Below are 17,882 nucleotides of genomic sequence, written 5' to 3' on the forward strand. Positions count from 1 at the left end.
TTCCTTCCTTCCTTCCTTCCTTCCTTCCTTCCTTCCTTCCTTCCTTTCTTTCTTTCTTTCTTTCTTTCTTTCTTTCTTTCTTTCTTTCTTTCTTTCTTTCTAGTTTGGCTTGTGTTCATTGTGCGTGAGTTCACATCTTGGGTCTCATCGTATGAACCTTCACAGTCTAAACACCAGATTGCTCCAAATAGTGTTAATATTCTGCTCCTGCTGAATGACGACATATGGCATGTACCCTCTCTCCCCTGAGGCGTCACGAAACATTCTTTTAATATTTTCCAGAGGTCCAAGAAAATAAAAGTGAGCTAAGAATGTTGTGAATGGCACACATTGCTTGCAGGTACATTCTGCCTTATTTTGAAGGATACATATAGGCTAACAAAAGCAAGTGTGTCCCTCCTCTGTTAATAATATGCTGTCACAGGGAAGGTGTACCTACAACAATGGATATGATAACAGTGTTCTGTAGGCTTTTTGTTCCATGGTCCCGAGTCAGCATATCCTTTGGTAGTAAGTGCCAGACCCGCCTAGATCTCTGCCTACTTCCCAGTTTCTCCAGTGGCCCTGGAGCCTAGGACGCACTACAGGAAGTTGGGGAACTGAGATGTGTTCTGTTCTTAAGCTGTTTTATAGAGCACTTGAGGTCGCAAAGAAGCTCAGAAAGCTGAAAAGCAGTGCAGAACGGTCAAAGCATGAGTAGTGGGTTCTCAATGAGGGGCCCATCATCTTTGGCTTTCCTGGCTCTTCATGGACTAGTCACCATACAAGCCAAGGGTACAAGTGGTGCAGTTAAGAGCAGTGACAGTGTCTCAGGTGGCCTTTGGCCCTCCTGTCTACCTGCAATGCTTGCATTTTTTAGCACGGCAGGCATTAGAATTGCATTAAAATTCTAGCTGCTCGTGACTCCCTCTCTCCCTCCTTCCCTTATAAACCTGAGAAACTACAATGAAACCATTGTCTTCGGCAGTGAGTATAAGTGGGTTCAAACCCATCCAAACATGCTGAGGCTTCAGTGTCACAACAATGGGTTGTATCTACCTAGAAATTCTGTCTTCAGAATTCTCAAGAACCTCCAAAACCTTGTACCTTTAGTTTGAAGACATTTCCTTCTGAAGTACAATTTGGAGGATGAGTCTGAATGGAGAAGCTTAGCTACTTCCCAGCTAGCTGGCAGCATGCTTCATTCTTTTCTTTCCAAGGATGCTTGGCAGCTAATAGCCATGGGGCTTGCGCTCAAGTTCAGGATCAAACTCTACTCCAGAGATGTGAGATGAGACCCTCTGGTGCATCACCACTCTCCGCAATTACCCCAGTAGGAGGTGGCTGAGATGGGCTTTATTATGATTACGAGGTAAACAAAGGGCTCTGTTGACGAACCCCTCTTTGTTGGGGGTTCCTAATTGCCACCACCCTCTGGAATCCCCGCACCTAATCCAACATGCTTGGAGCCTCTGCTAGTTCAGGTCTACAGTGGGCACATCTGGGTCTACAGAGAGAGACAAGATGCCAGTCCCTCTACTTGAGAACATGACCCACAATCAAAAGACTGCCGTGAAATTCATCAAATGCTATGGTGAGAATGCCCGGGAAGCTCTTTTTCCTTTTCCACGTAATCTTTTTTAATACCCTGAAAACCTAGCAAATCCCCCATAACAGCAACAACAGAAAGCACATTAGTCCAAGACACCCCAATTACTAAGCACTCAGCTGCCTTGGAGAGAATGGCGGGGAGCAGGCTGGCATTGGGTTGAGAGTCACAAAGTCTAAACGGGACAGCTTTTCTCCAAACCATTGTTTTTTAGCACAAACAAAAAATTAGCTTTAGTTGAAGTTTGTAAAATTTGGAAATTTCTCTCTTAATAGTTCAGTCTCTGACCTTGGGTCAAAGTTAACAGGAAGGGACCTTACACATTGAGTTCCCGTATATGAGGAAGCAAACAAAATCTGTCCTGCTGCTGCTGCTGCCTTTGCTGTGACATGTGACATTTACGAGCTCCCTGATTCTGTGTGAGGTCAAGAAGGTAATTTCAGGAACAAACAAGCAAATGGCCTGTGGCTTCACCAGCAATCCCTGTGTCTAGTGTCCTCACTATAACACACTGTAGATTCCTGTCCTTGGGGCCAGGGACCAAGTTTTGCTCACCTCTGTGGCTACGAAAGAACCAAGCGTGTTATTTTTTATTTATTTTTGAGAGACAGAATGCAAGCAGGGGAGAGGCAGAGAGAGAGGGAGACACAGAATCTGAAGCAGGCTCTGGGCACCGAGCTGTCAGCACAGAGCCTGACGCGGGGCTCGAACCCATCAACCGTGAGATCGTGACCTGAACCAAAGTCAGATGCCCAACCGACTGAGCCACCCAGGACCCCCCAAAGAACCATGCTTGTAACCACTTGCTGAGTAATTACAGGGGCACAGCGGTCCTCTCGGTTAGGGTGTGCAGGAAGACAAATACTTTATTTAAGGTATTGTTTCTTGCCAAGTGTTTTCATTTACCAACTTAAAGCAAGCAGTTAAATTTTTATTCTTAGAGTATACGTTTAGTACTAACACCTGTTTTCAGGCTAATTTTCCAGACTCAGCTGCTTTCCTATAAACATATACTTCCAATAATTAAGGATTTTATTATGACTTTATAGTTCTGTCCTCAAGGAATCAAGAAAGAAAACTTGGAGTATTAATTTTGGTGGGTAAATGTAACTAAGTGTTGAATCGTGTTATGTAAGGCTCTGGGTACTGAACTCATGAAGTCCCTTTTCCTTGTAAAGCCCTGGGGCCACAGCAACCCAGGCTTGCTGGCATTTTCCTTTCAGCCCTAGGCTCGGGACGTATCTTGATTTGCTTGGTGTCCTGGGAGCCGATACACCCACTTGCTCCTTGGAGATGCTGTTCCTTGTTCTCCTGTAGAGGGGATTCAGCCTTCCTTGTCCTACACCAGCGCTTTCCCGAGTCCTGTAATCTTAATCATTCCAGAGAAACAGAAGATCAAATGGCAAACACGGGGAATGACAAGACTAAAAAGCCTCCCTCTCTTCTCACCAGCACTGTCCTGTCATCCAGCCCCTTTACGGAGGCACAGAATGAAACGTGACCTCCATCCCAGCTCCCTGGTCCTCCCTGGGACCGCCGGCTTTTATCACAGTGGTCAGCCTGAGAGTCCAGATTCCTCTGTCATTGAATAAAACATTTTAAACCAGATAGGAAATTGCTCATGGATTCGAAGCGCAGATTTGTTTTATTATAGATTTTTAGTGATTTGTGAAAAGCAGAGTCCAGAAACACTTCAGCTTTTAATTTTCCTCTTGATTGAGGGTTTTCACATTTGCAAACAAACCCTTCGGAAGCCTCTAAAGGCATCCCTTGATCCTTCCGTAATGTGAGGAATCCCCTTGTATATGTTTAACTTCACTTTCTCATTTATCCATGCAGAGACCTGGAAGTACAATGGGAGAAGCGGTGACAAATGACATGAATGATGTCTAAAATGCCCTTGAGACACACTGCTAATATCTGGCCTCTTCATTTATCGGCACATCACTCCTGCTCTGAACACATAACCAGGAGATCCCGCTTTGTGTCTCCATACTGAAAGTCTTAAAACTCTATTTTAAATTTTTGTCCTTAATCAGCCCGACTCCCACTGTATTTCATTTGGATTCCTAAAGTTAGCTTTTATCTGTAGGGAAAGAGCCAAGCTGTTGTGGTTTCCCACCAGACATGAAATGGGAATGCTTGTAAAATAGTGGTTTCTTAGCCTTATTAAGTATACATTGTGTCCTTCGACAATAGAGAGGTCATTTTTTTTTGGCACTAGAGTATCTTAGAAATGTTAACGCCAGTTAGGAAGCTATTTAAAGGTAGCTATGTGACTAAACCCTCCCTCCCACACCCATCATGGCGGGGTGGAGGGGGGCAGTGTTGGCTGGGCTGTGTGTGAAGCAGAGTCCTCAAGAACTCAAGAATCCTGATTTTAGTGCTGCCTTGTGGCTTTGGATGATGAATCTAACTGAATTGTCACCTCTATCTTATTTCTCTGACATGACACTGCCAGAAAAGGCCCCAGAAGACACATGAAGCTCAGATAATGGTCATATCCCTTTCTGTACCCCTTGAACACATCATCCATGCGTTCCCCAACAGAACCCATAGACTTGCACACTGAACTGAAGTCTAAAGAGTGGGAACTGTGTACTGAGAGATTTCAGTGAGATTATGAGAGACATTCAGAAAATGTCACAGCCACACTTCGTGGAAACAGAACCTCAAGAGAGTTTGAGAAGAAGGGCAGAAACTCACATCTACTTTAGGTGCCGACAACATGACTTCAGAGGGCAGAGCAGTGCAGGGCTGGGCAACCCAGGGGGACGAGTTACTCATGGCAATGGCAATGATGGTGGTTTTATTACAAGTATGGTAACACTAACAGCTCAAGACATTTCTCTACTATCATGTTGGCTGTCCTTACCCTTGGTCAACCCCTTAAGGTTTACATATTTCTTTGAAAAAAGGAAAAAAGAGGTTTCAGGTTTTTTGGTTTTGTTTTTTACAAAACATTTACACCCATTTGATGCAAGATCTATGGGGTAAGAAATGAATCCTTAACAAAATGACTCAATAGATTTGAAGTTAAGTTTCTTTTCTTTCTTTCTTTTTTTTTTTTTTTTTTTTTTTTTACAAATTCTTTCTCTTTGCAGGTCAACTGCTAGGGAGTATGCTCTGAAAATTATCAAGAAAAGCAAATGTCGAGGCAAAGTATGTATAAGGTTTATTATTATGAAAATATATTGTTTTGGGGGGTAGAAATGCAAAAATCAGTTCCCAAATAAACATAAGTTCACCCTAGGGGTTGCATTTTGGTGGAATAATATTATGTATATTTATTGGAATATAACTTTATAAATATTCTTGGAATAAAAGCTGATTGGAAGGATTGTATGTTATTTCTCTTATCATTGTTTACTTGCTTCATTTACTTTTGTGATCTAAGTGTCATTCCATCCTTCTCTATGCAAATTATAGTTATCCTGATAGGTTCTGAAATTACAGGCATCATCTGAAGACCTTCAACAGCTTTTGGCGATTCGAGGCTATCTGAATATCAGAATCTAAGATATATTCATTATATTTTACCAAAATGCATCTCCTGTGACCTCAAATAGTTTAGCTTTACTCATCTGAGTTAGCTCCTCATATGTTTTGACGTGTATATTGATTAAGGTAACTTTTCCCTTGCACAGGAGCACATGATCCAGAACGAGGTATCTATTTTAAGAAGAGTGAAGCATCCCAATATTGTTCTTCTGATCGAAGAGATGGATGTGCCAACAGAACTGTATCTTGTCATGGAATTAGTAAAGGTGTGTAGCTTAGAAAAAGAATAAACTTCCGCGGGGCACCATGCTTTTCTATAAGATAGATAGAGCTCTCTCCTTCATTCCTTTCCATCAATTCTCATTGATCAATGATCTCATTGATCTCATTCATCCGTCTCTCATTTCTATGCATTGGCATAATGGTGAAGAGTATTAACACTAGAATCATACTGAGAGAATTCAAGTCCCAGCCTTGACCTGTACAGCATTCTGACCTTGGGTAAACCTCTCTGTACCTCAGTTTCCTCAAATGTAACATGAGAAGAATAATTGCATTTACCAGGAGTGTTATGGTGAAAGTAAAAGCGATGGCTTCTACCATGCACTTTGTAATATACAGAAAATATTAGGTAGATACCAATATGCTCATTGTTGCTATCCTTTTAGTAGAAACTGTTCATTTTTTCATGAACTGCATCCAAAGGTACCAACCATTCTTATATTTTAAAAAGGCTTTAAATTTTAGTCACCAACCTAATAGAAAAACAACACAGTCTTAATAATAATGTGAACATTCTGCTGCCTTTTGGTAAATGTTACAACCTTGTCCTGTCACATAAGATTACGTTTGTGTTCTATTTACCATAGAATATAGAAATGGCCATATGTTCATAACTGCTGCATCTAAGTGAAAGGTGACTCACCTGTTACCCCTACTTCCGTATTTAACATTTTCAGTAACTAAATGTTTTTATAAGTTTAATGTTTAGTTTTCATGGAGTGACGGTTTTCTCTATTATGTTAATCTAATAGAAGGTGTAACTGATTTCTACGTCAGTTGTAAAACGTCATAAATGGGTCACACCACCCTCTGCATCAACTGTGTGCACCCAGCAGCGAGAGCCTCGGGCTCCGGCAGCCCTGTTTGGAATCCCACAGCCCAGCTGGCGGCGGAAATCAACACCATGGAATGTGGTGTCTCCTTGTGTAAAGAGTTAAGACAAAGACAGCATGTAATAAACTATAGGCTGTGACTATATAGAAAAATATTCATTCGAAGAGCCTTTAAACTTCTGTTATTCAGAGCTGCTTTATTTTAGATCTGTTGGGGAATTCACAAAAGGCCAGGTGAAGTGAGCACCTCCCAATGTTTCTTAGGGATTTCTTAGTGGTTATTTATCTCCACAGATGAAGCCTACTTTTTCCTACTTCCTGTGAGGATTTGTTTCTTTCAGAGAGGTGGGACTTGTTTGAAGTGACATCGGTTATTGTCACATTGGAAGCTGAGGGAGATTCAAAAATGGTAAACTGTTCTTTCAGAAAAGAAAGGTCGATTTCAGTTATTCAGAAGATTTTCATATTGGTGCTTTATCACCAAATAAAGTTTGGTAATTGCCAATATTGTAAAATATACTTTATCTAGCACCAAGGATAATATTTTTACAGTGACTTTAATTTTTAGAGCAACAAATTTAAACCATTCCTGCTGGCCTTGTGTGTGCTGTTAAAAATTGATTATCCCCCATATACTGGCTCATTTTTGCAGAATGAAGACTAACTTAAACTTGAAGCCGAGAAGTGAAAGAGGCAAAGGCTTAAGAGTTTGGAACACATTTTGTGGGGAAGCCTGGGCTGATTGTCACTCATTTGCTTAGTCAGGTGATAATAGCTAAGTAACACTGGGAGGTCCTCACTTCACTTGGCCTTTTGCGAATTCCCTCTGGAGGACCAAGATGGCCTAACAAGGCCAGAGGGGGTCTGCATTGTCCAGCATCGGGACTCCTCAACCGCACCACCAGATCATACCCTTAAATTTAGGCTGACCCAGAATTGCTGTGAGGCCAGGTCTGGAAGCATCCCAGGAAATAAAGGCCAACCCCAGGCTTGACTTGCAAGGCTCCCACAACATTTCCCCCGAGTAATGTAGTTAGCTCCATGCTTCTCAAACCCTAAATGTCCAGGTGTGCCGAAGAGTGGCTGCAGCTATAGGATAAACAAGGCTTGTATTCTGGAAAACAGTAAAGTAACAGTTATTATGAGTGAAGTTTCATATTAACAAGAACAGGCCTTTAGACTTCTGCCTACAGATGTGAGCACATGCAAACTGTGTATGTGTTCAGAGGAAGGCAGACCTTGTGGGGCGGTGGGGGGTAGGTGACCCTGAAGCCGGGCGCTAATCGATTAGCAAAGTTAGAAAGACAAAGACAAGAAGAGACATGACGGGGGGCGGAGGCGGGGGGGTGGCTAGGTGGCTCAGTCGGTTAAACCTCCGACTCTTGATTTCAGCTCAGGTCATGATCCCAGGGTTGTAAGGTGGAGCCCCGAGTCTGGCTTCAAGCTGGGCATGGAGCCTGCTTAAAATTCTCTCTCTGCCCCTCTCTCTGCCCCTCTCTCTGCCCCTCTTGCATGCATCCTCTCCATTTCTCTCAAAAAAAGAAAGCAAGCAAGAAAGCAAGCAAGCAAGAAAGAAAAAGAAAGAAAAGAAAGAAAGAAAGAAAGAAAGAAAGAAAGAAAGAAAGAAAGAAAGAAAGAAAGAAGAAAAGGAAAAGAAAGAAGGGACACCCTAGGAAGGGGGTTGTAAGGAGGACAGGTTCGGAATGCAGGGTGATCGGGACATGTTTTAATGACCTGGGAAGAACTTCCTAGCGGGACCAGAAGGTGGACTAACCAGGCCGGCTAGTGGCAGGAGATGAGCTGGGACAGGCTGGCATGAAGCCGGCCACCGGGCATGGAGGGCCACCGGGCATGGAGAGCCACCGGGCAGAGAAACGCTGACTTCCCGGGGGGAGAAGGGAAAGGCAGTGTACCCCGTGGGGAGGCAGCCGTCAGCTCGCCGGACGTTTTGAACGAGCCTCCGGCTCAGGTTGTGAGGCCACAGGACAACCAAGGGCTAATGCGACAAGCACCCTCACCCAGAAGGTGCAGCGGGGTGGCCCGGGAGGCTGTGTGCGCAGCGGGCCTTAGAGGAAGCACTGGCTGACCGCGCTGTTGAGGATGCCGAGGCAGGGGGGAGACACGATGCCCGGGGCCTCCCTGGATGACCGGAGAAGCGTGGAGTCCTTGCGGGGCGGCGTGTACAGCCACGCACAGGTCCCACTGCGGCGGGTGCTGTCCACACCACCGCGGTGGAGATCCCGCCCCTGGAGAGGCACGGAAGCAGCCTGTAAACCCATGTCTGACAGCCTGGCCTTCGAAAGAAACGGAAGGCCGAGAGAACGTGTCCGTGTTGACACAAATGTACGTGGTGTTTCGTTTGGGAACTGAATGGAGCGTGGGTGAAGCCCCCTGAGTTGAGGCTGTATAGTGGGGGGGGGGGGGGGGGGGGGGGGGGGGGGGGGGGGGGGCAGAGGTCAGGCCAGAGTGTGACCTTCGAAAATTGTCAGCCTGCAAGTGCTAGGTTCTGCGGTTGCTATTTAGAAACACAAATGCGATCCCTTAACCACACGAGGCATCGATGAACACAGTTGGCTCCTGTGCTCGGCTATTTGGTGCACCGTGTGCAAGAATGATGCAAACGCTGTGAGTAAATCAGACCCAAATTTCTGAAAGGGCTTCAAATAGAACTAAATTTAGAGCCTAAAACTGTTGTTTCTCCAAATAACAATAAGTTAGCAAGGAACGAGGGAAACAAAAGTTCAGATGAATAATGGTCCTAGAAACCTTCCTTTGAAATTTCTTCATCCACCTCCCTCCTCCTCTCTTTCTCATTTTTAGAATGACAGTTTCTGGTCCTTTTCTCTGCTCCTTACAAAGAAGCACATTATTGAAAAAGAAAACACTACGCCCACGCCAAGAGAGCTAAATCTAGAGAGTGAAGGGAATTGAGTGTGGGTGCACGTGTGCGCGCATGCGTGTGTGAGTTTCACAAGCCAGCAGAACATTTTGTTATGGGTGTGGTCTGCAGTATTACCTGCTTCTCGTTTTGGGAGGTTTAGAATTATGACTTTGAACTTGCGCTGGTATTTGATATGAGGCACGTAGCACATGCCACCGGGGCACCCAAGTGTCTGTCACAAGGCTTCTGCCCTGGAGGCCTGGCTCTCCCTCTCCTCCGGGGCTGGGGCTGCGGTAATGACTGCATGTCCGAGGGCAGAGTCCTTGCCCTGCTTCTTTGAGCCCTGGAGGAGATGCCACTGGCTTTCCCAGCGGGGACAGAAATCACCACAGAGTCCCTGAGAGAGAGAAGTGGCAGGGAAAGCTCAGGGAGCTCAGAGACCCAGCACGTATTCTTCATCTCCTTCCTAGCATGTCAGTTCCCTCTCCAGGCGGCTCGATTGGACCATCTGTTAATGTTCTGTTCTCAGGGAGGAGACCTCTTTGATGCCATTACTTCCACTAACAAATACACTGAGCGAGACGCCAGTGGGATGCTGTACAACCTGGCCAGCGCCATCAAATACCTGCATAGCCTGAACATCGTCCACCGGGACATCAAGCCAGAGAACCTCCTGGTAAGCGGGATTCTAACCTCAGGCATCTTGAGTTCCAAGCACTCATAAGTGAATGTGAATCTCTCTTTTTTCCATTCCTGTTTTCTTCCTTTTTTGAAAAGAAATCTAACTTAAAGTCTAAGTTCCAGCTGGACTTAAGGAACTAGCTAGAAATTAGCCTTTTAAGTTTGTCTACAAGGGTTAATGTACCATTAGGAGTACTAGACTAATCAATAGCAAATAGAAACCTGTGACACGGTTGGGGAAATAAAACTCGGGAAGTCTAGGACTGTGGTTAATACCTTGGGCTAAGCCAAGATAATCATAAGGAGCATTTATGTGTATATCATTTATCCATAGCACTTTGATGTGAAAAGTGTTTACTTGGAGGGGGTAAAAGGAAGCCCATAGTCTCTCAAATTTACATTTCAATAATATGATCTGAAAGCTAAGACAATAAGGCATGAGTTTTAAAGACACCAGGCCTTCGGCATCAAAATAATCATAACGGGGACTGATTTTTTAAAATCAGAGACATCTTTACTCCCCTTTATGACTATCTGTTTTGCTTCTCATGAACTCAGCATCTCTTGAGGAAACACCAGGAGTTCTTTATGCAAGCAAATGATGTTCCTCTCCTAGTCCAGGCATTAAGGGGACAGTGTTAGAAGGAATTGAGGAGACAGAGACTGGGTGTTGAGGTGCCATCACTGGTGAACATGAGAGTAACATAAATTTTGCTGGCTCTCCAGGCTGGAATTTTAATGAAATCTATTCATTTTCTCTCCTCCCTCCCAAGATCCTAATTCTTCTTTTACGTTCATTATCCGGGCCCAAGAGACATGTATTATGTATTACTGTTAGTTTGTCCATCTCTTCAGAAATCTGGGAACTGAGGATTCTCTTTCTGAAACACTGTTTCTTCAAGGGTGGTCCAAAGATTCCTTGCATCTGAACTACTCCCAGATGCCTATTAAAAATGCAAATTTCTGAACCTCCCTGCAGCCCTAGCAAATCAGAATCTGGTGACTGGTGACAGGGTACAGATCTTCATTGAAACAAGCTCCCCCACATGACCCGAATGAGCATTCAAGTCTAGAAGCAGATGAGCAGCCCAACCCCCACTGCACTGTAAGGGCTGAAGGCATCTGTTGTAATGGAAACCGACCCGTGTGCTTGCCCTGCGCTTTTACCCACTCTGCCATTTAATCCTCACAACAGCCATATGGGGTCGGTTCTGTTACTGTCCCATTTCACAGGTAAGGAAACAGTCCCTGGAAGTACAAAGGCCTGCCCAGAGCCATTATAACTCCCGCGTGGAAGAATTAAGATCTCAACCTAGCTCTGTCCCACTCCAGAGCCCAAGCTTGTAACCACTAGACCACATGAAGCTGTGAATTAGGGAGATTCACTGTGTGCTTGCTCTGTGCCAGGCACTATGCCAGGGGACAGACAGACGGGCCTTCGTCGAGTTGACATGCAAGTAGGATAAATCGGCATTCAGGAAATAAATACAGGAGCAGATAGTTAATCGCAATTATGTTCGTAAGCTCGTAGCTGCTGGCTAACAAAGGCAGCTGAGGTCAAACAACAGAGTTCTGACTTAATTGCACCTCAAATTCCACATCTCCACAGTAGCCTGAACATTCTCTTCTGCATAGCTGCCTCCGTAAGCCAGACATTTTCTCTTGTCTGCATCCATTATTCCTGTGTCCTGGATTATGTAGGATGGTCTCGTGGGAACAGACTCACAACTGAGCCTTTGTTTCAAAACTTCTCTAAATCCCCAAAATGCAGTGATTGAAAAGTAAAGTTTGGTTTCCCTTCCTCACCTTTGCAGTTTGGTTTTGTACAACATTGTTCACTTCCTTCTCACCAGAGCACTGTCTATTTCTGTAAATGCCGTAAATGATTCCTTAGCAGTGTTCTTTCTCTAAACTTACAATTTGGAGGACGCTTTGAAAGTACTGTGATCATTCTCATGTTCTACTTTTTAAATTACCCAAAAAGAAAAAAGTTCACTCCTTTTTCCCTTTCTTTTCCAATATAAGAATGTGAAATACATTCCATTGAAGTCATTTGCAATATAGGGTTAATATATATATTATATAATATATATTCTCCAGTGTAGGAATTTCTTACTCTAAGAGAGTAGTAAAGGTTAGTAGGTTTGCAGGGGTAAATCTATTATAGTATAAAATAGGTAGAAAAATAAAATAAGTTTAACGAAATTAGGATGACATCACTAATTGAACTTGAGACTTATGTTAATTTCACATTCTGTTGACCTTTTTGTGGAAATAAGAGAGAATCATCATGGGAGGCACAGTCCCATACTGAGGATTTATAGTCAGATGGACCAAAGTTCAAAACCAAGTGCTTTACTCAGAATTCCACTGCCTAGTCCTATGACCTTGAACAAGTTTCTTAACTCCTTTGAGCCTCCTTTAAGGGGATTTTATGAAGATAAACCGATAACATTAACTTCCTTCATTTTTATTCTCCATTTATTTGTAATAAAAATCAACTTATTCCTAAGAATAAAACCGCTTCACAATAAATCGTATGTTGTAAAAATCATCTTGCATCTTTTTGACATTGTTTTAAAAATTTTACTACTTACCCATGCCTGGATTTGCTGTCTCCTGGCAAATTTAGAGCTATAGACTATTTGAAAAATGCTATGACAAATTTAATGTAAAGATTTTGAATCTATTTTCTTACTACCAAATAAATAAATTCACCAAATACATAAAAAGACCTCACCACACTCTTTGCATTACTCTTTTTTTTAATTTTTTGTTTTACATTAATTTATTACTGAGAGACAGAGAGAGACAGGGCATGAGCTTGGGGAGGGGCAGAGAGAAAGGGAGAAACAGAATCCGAAGCAGGCTCCAGGTTCTGAGCTGTCACCACAGAGCCTGACGTGGGGCTGGAACTCACAAACTGCGAGATCATGACCTGAGCTGAAGTCGGATGTTTAACTGACTGAGCCACCCAGGCGCCCCTGCATTACTCTTTTATTAAGAGACCACAAAAAAGCCTAAATTGTTGGACTGCTAACAAGTTTTCGCTAGTTAAGTGTTTAATGGCTGTTATAAATAGCAAAATATTACTTAAAATTTTTTTAATGTTTTATTTATTTTTGAGAGAGACAGACAGAGTACAAGCAGGGGAGGGGCAGAGAGAGAGGGAGACACAGAATCCGAAGCAGGCTTCAGACTCTGAGCTGTCCGCACAGAGCCCGCCGTGGGGCCCGAACCCGTGAACCACAAGAGCATGACTTGAGCCGAAGTCAGACACTTAACCGACTGAGCCATCCAGGTGCCCCAAAATATTCTTTTTAAATGCCTAATTCAGCTGTAGATTTCATTTTATGTAGTATTATATATAGAGAGAGAGAGAGAGAACTTTCAAATTTTTTTATTTTTAATTCCTATAGAACTCTATAAAAATGTAGCTGAGCCTTAAGAACCTATATTGATCTATTCAAGTGTAAGTATTGATCAGATCAAAGACTTTTAATGAGAAAACACGATTTGATTTACAGTGATGTTTCCAGCCACATTTGGGGTGAAAACTGGGAATTGATCCAATATAAATACCTCCTATAATTTTATTATTGTATCGTTACTAAGTTTTTGTTTCATTTTGCTTTGGTTTTTGTTGCCACAAGTTAATCATGCCATTGAGCTCTGTGGTTCTTTTTCTTTGTCAGGCCTGGAGCTTAATGACCATACTGATGAGTGATCAGTGGGATGAGAGGGTGAATGAGATGAAAGAATGAGTGAATGAATTACACTTCTTCACAGACTAGAGGACAGATCCAACATGACAGGTCCAGGCCATTCCTCATTCATTACATGAGGCACCTGGGCCTCAGTCTAAACGTCACTGAATGGGGAGAGAAAGTGCAGTGTCTCCCCAACTGCACTTATGCACAGAACCAGTGTCTGTGTGTGTGTGTGTGTGTGCGTGCACCCGTGTGCGTGCGTGCATGTGTGTTTGCATGTGATGAAAATATATAACTAAAAAGAACTCGTTGTTTTTTTAAAAACACCCAAAACCATGAAAACGGTCTTACTGAGCTCAACTACCTCCAGTTTGCAGGAGCCACCACTAGATGGCAAGCTTGCACCCTTGACAGCAGAAGTCCTCAGTTGCAGCCTGAGTTTCTTCCAAGTAGCTGGGGGGGTCTTTTTAAAAGGTGTATGCAAATGCCACTTCCTTAGGAAAGTTAAAGTATTTACTGGCAAAAATATAACCTGCATCGTTGTTTATTTATTCCAGAAATTAACGGTAATTTTCTTGAAGTATAAAAGTTTATGTTAAGAAACTTTTTCCTTCTAAACTCCCCAGTACTCTCTGGGAGAAAGCAGTGTCTCAGAGAATCTGCCTCTCTTGGTCAGAAATTTTCTTTTAGAAGCTCTCTGTCCAGGTGTTTGTACCTGCTCCTAGCTGCCCATCCAAATGGCATGCCTAGTGCATGACCCTCATTTTCACTAAATGGATTAGTGAAGAATCCATAGCAATAAAATATCCTGTTCCTTCCAAGGAATGACCAGGTATGACCAAGTGATGGTGTGGTCCAGCTTCTCTTCGCTTCCAGTTCATCCAGCCCCAAGCCCACAAGATGGATGGGTTTCCTTCTGCCTTAATCCCATAACTCATAATCCCCAAACAAGTCCATGGGACACAAGGCAAGTGCCACACACACATAGAGTGCATCTAGAAGTCATAGACGAAAGTACAGTTGAATAGATCTGTAGTCAGTCCACTGTCATAAGATCTCAAACCAGCAGTGTTGATTAATGGTTGAGGGACCCAGACGAAGGGAGACAGGGGCCTCTCAAGGACTCTGTCACTAGCCGTCCCCTAATCAGCATTATTAGTGATGTGAAATGAAGATATATTACAGCAAATGACAGAACTGAGATCCAAAAGTATCTTTGGCTCTATGAGGGTCCAAAATCAGTCAGATGAAATTTGACAAGAGAGAAACATAAATCCCAATGGACTAAAGTGGTTTTGGTATAGTTGTTTTAATGATCATTGCAGAAAACCAGTAATGGAAAAACTTGGCCAGACCACGTCAAAGGCAATTAATTGACTGTAAGTTCAGTGTGAGCCTCAGTGTGATATGATTTCTGAAAAGAAGTGCCCCTGGACTCCCTTCACTGAAAGAGTGCTGCCAGCAAGAGCCCTCTGCCTTACGTATCCCAAGTACCACTCGGGTGAGGAATCAGATCACAGCATATCAGGGGTGTGGAGTTTAGTCCACAGCAGGGATGGTGAAAGTAGAGCATGGTGGCTCTGGTCAAATATATGAAAAGCTGCCAGATGGAAGATGGGAAAACTTTCCTGTGCTATATTTGAGAGCACTGATCTCAAACTAAAGAGAAGACATGAACTGGTGAGAGAGTTGAGGTTGATATAAGAAAAAATTTTTAAAACTTGCACCTGTTTGCAAATTAAACAGCCTTTAATGTACGTAGCTTATAGTCATTGAAAATGTCCAAGCAGAGGGGCCCCTGGTTCAGTCAGTTAAGCAGTTCACTCTGCTTTTGGCTCAGTTCATGATCTCATGGTTCTTGAGTTCGAGCCCTAAGTCGGGCTCTCTGCTGTCAGTGCACAGCCCGCTTCAGGTCCTCTGTCCCCCTCTCTCTCCCTCACTCTCTCTGCCACTCCCTTGCCCCCCCCTCAAAAATAAATAAATAGAAAATGTCGACACAGGAACTGAAATATCATTTTTTATAGGTGTTTAGAAAAAATATCTGCTCTCTGAATTTGGATAAAAATTAAGGAAAAGATAGAAGAAAAACAACACTGTCCCCAAACATTATTTAGTACAAATTACACCAGTTACTTTGCTAACTACCTTTGCTCAGGGCCCTTTTCCAAAGACCTGTGATTGCACAAGGAAGAAGAAGACAGGAAGTAAAATTATAGTGTGCTGCCTTGGTTGGCCTGGGTCTGTCTGCTCCACTACTCACCCTTCTGTCATTAAAGACAAATAGTATCACTCATCTCATTTAAAATGGCATGGCCTTATAGGACTAGCAAAGATTAATAATAATAGTATATAGTGTTGGCAAAGTTATTAGGCTACCAAACATCTCATACATGTTGGTGCAAGAGTAACTTCATAGAAGCTTTCTGAAAGGTAATTTGGTAATAAATAACTGAAACCTTCAACTGTGTGTGTATATCCCCTGACCAAGCAATTCTACATCTGGAAATGTAACCTAAAGAAAAAAAATCAGATGTATATACATACATATGGATATTCATCCCCGTGGGTTTTAGAATGAAAAAATAGGTATACATATATATGGAAACAACTTACCTCAGGACACCAATTAGTTAATTAATAGCGTGATGAGAAGGGAGGAGGACATACTGGTTAAAATCTTGGACTTGGACATACCCGAGCTTAAGTTGTGGCTCTGACGTTTATTAGCTGTGCAACATTGGACAAGTTACATAATGTCTCTGATACTCCATTTTCTCAACCACAGAACATCAGTTAGATTACCTATGAGGTTGTTGTGAAGATCCAATAGGATAGTGACCATGAACTTCTCAACACGATGCCTGGCATATCCTGTGTGCTCACTAAGTAGCAATGGTCGTCGTTGTGGGGTTATTATCATGGTGCTTCCATACAATGGACTATCCAGTGATCACTGGAAATCGTGATGTAGATACAGGCTCATTCACTCAGGATATATTGTCCAGTGGAAGGAGAAGAGAAGGAAAGAGAAGTAAAGAAGGGACTGGAAGTTCTTACCCCCAAATGCTAACAATGGTTATTTCTAGGTGTCAAGATTCTGGGTGAGTTTAATTCCTTTCCCTCTATAATTATCTGTCTTTTCTAATTTTCCTACAGTGACATGTTGGATATTACTCGTGTGACAAAAATGTAATACAAGTTTTTAAAATGGCAATGACATTGAGTTCCCAGTTTTAGCAAAAGCCTAGTATGTACAGTGGTCAAGAGAATTCAGAATGTGCACGTTTTGTGTATCTCAGTGCAGCTGCATGGGACTCCTTTTCAGATAGTTTCATGACTATTTTATTGTGAGGATGAGAATCAGGTTTCCTGGAGTTTCCATTCATCTTCTGTCTTCCCAGATCTCTCTAGATTAATACTTTGAAAGGTATTTTATTTTTCCCCTCTAGTATCGTTACCTCTCTTCTGACTCCTGTGTAACATTCACTCTTATTATTTCAGTTTACATTTGATTTCATAACTATTTTACCTGTGGGTATAACACGGGTTTCATTTTTTTAAGAATATTTTTTCCAGGAGGTTTAATTTTAAAGTATGTGGACCATAAAGTGCATTTTTAAAAAGAATCCCCTGCGTTAATGTTGTTTTACTTCACTTCTTAAAGCTTAAAGATTTAAATTGAATTCGTTTTCCTTAGAAAGGATTGTAAAGGCCATATCCCATGGCCAGAGGAAAATCAATGTCTTTTTAAAGGGATACTATATTTGTTAAAAAGTAAATTGACTTTTTTTCCATGGCTTTGTCAATTTCATGCCACCTTTGTTCAATTCTATTTGGTGAAATAATTTTTTAGTATCTATTGAACTCCTCTGTGAAAAATATTTCCGTGGATACTAATGATTCATTAGCCAGCATTTCAGCAGGGTTATCCTTGAATTCACAGCAACATTGAGAATTATGTTTGTCCCAACACATCTGTTATATTAGTCAGCTCTTAGTTCTCTATTATGGGAATCTCAGAAACCATTAGCCTGGGTTCAGGTTATCTGTGAATTTTCATATTATTTTATGGCCACCAGCTGCATTTTATGACTATATATTAAATCTTTTATTTTTTCAAATAACTTTTCCAAATGGTCTCAGTTTCTAATCCAAAGGAAATCAGGCCTGTGCCCAAACATCTACTGTTCAGCAAGTTACAGCTACTGCAAACCCCCAAATAAATGAAAAAGAAACAAAAATAAAACGCTTCTTTAAAAAGGAAAACTCCTTCCTGTATGAAAGGCTGGTGTGCCAAAAACCTCATACTTGACCTTTCACTATATCTGTTCATGGCAGGACGTGCCTTCAGCTTTTAATTGGAACCTTTTTCATAATTGTTGCCATTTAACACATTTAGTCTGTCA

The 17,882-nt window shown here is 42.3% G+C and overlaps 1 protein-coding gene across 3 annotated transcripts in view; it reads left to right on the forward strand.

Moving 5' to 3' along the window:
* Positions 1-17,882, forward strand: part of DCLK1 (doublecortin like kinase 1) — a 349,290-nt gene that overhangs the window by 288,706 nt on the left and 42,702 nt on the right. For all 3 annotated transcript variants that reach the window (XM_039251867.1, XM_039251868.1, XM_039251869.1), the window contains 3 exons: positions 4,693-4,750; positions 5,236-5,355; positions 9,615-9,761. In XM_039251867.1, the coding sequence (XP_039107798.1) occupies positions 4,693-4,750; positions 5,236-5,355; positions 9,615-9,761 (325 nt within the window). The remainder of the gene's footprint in view (positions 1-4,692; positions 4,751-5,235; positions 5,356-9,614; positions 9,762-17,882) is intronic.

Source organism: Hyaena hyaena, unplaced genomic scaffold (assembly GCF_003009895.1).
Source record: "Hyaena hyaena isolate Hyena2069 unplaced genomic scaffold, ASM300989v1 scaffold_398, whole genome shotgun sequence".
Taxonomy (NCBI): Eukaryota; Metazoa; Chordata; class Mammalia; order Carnivora; family Hyaenidae; genus Hyaena; species Hyaena hyaena.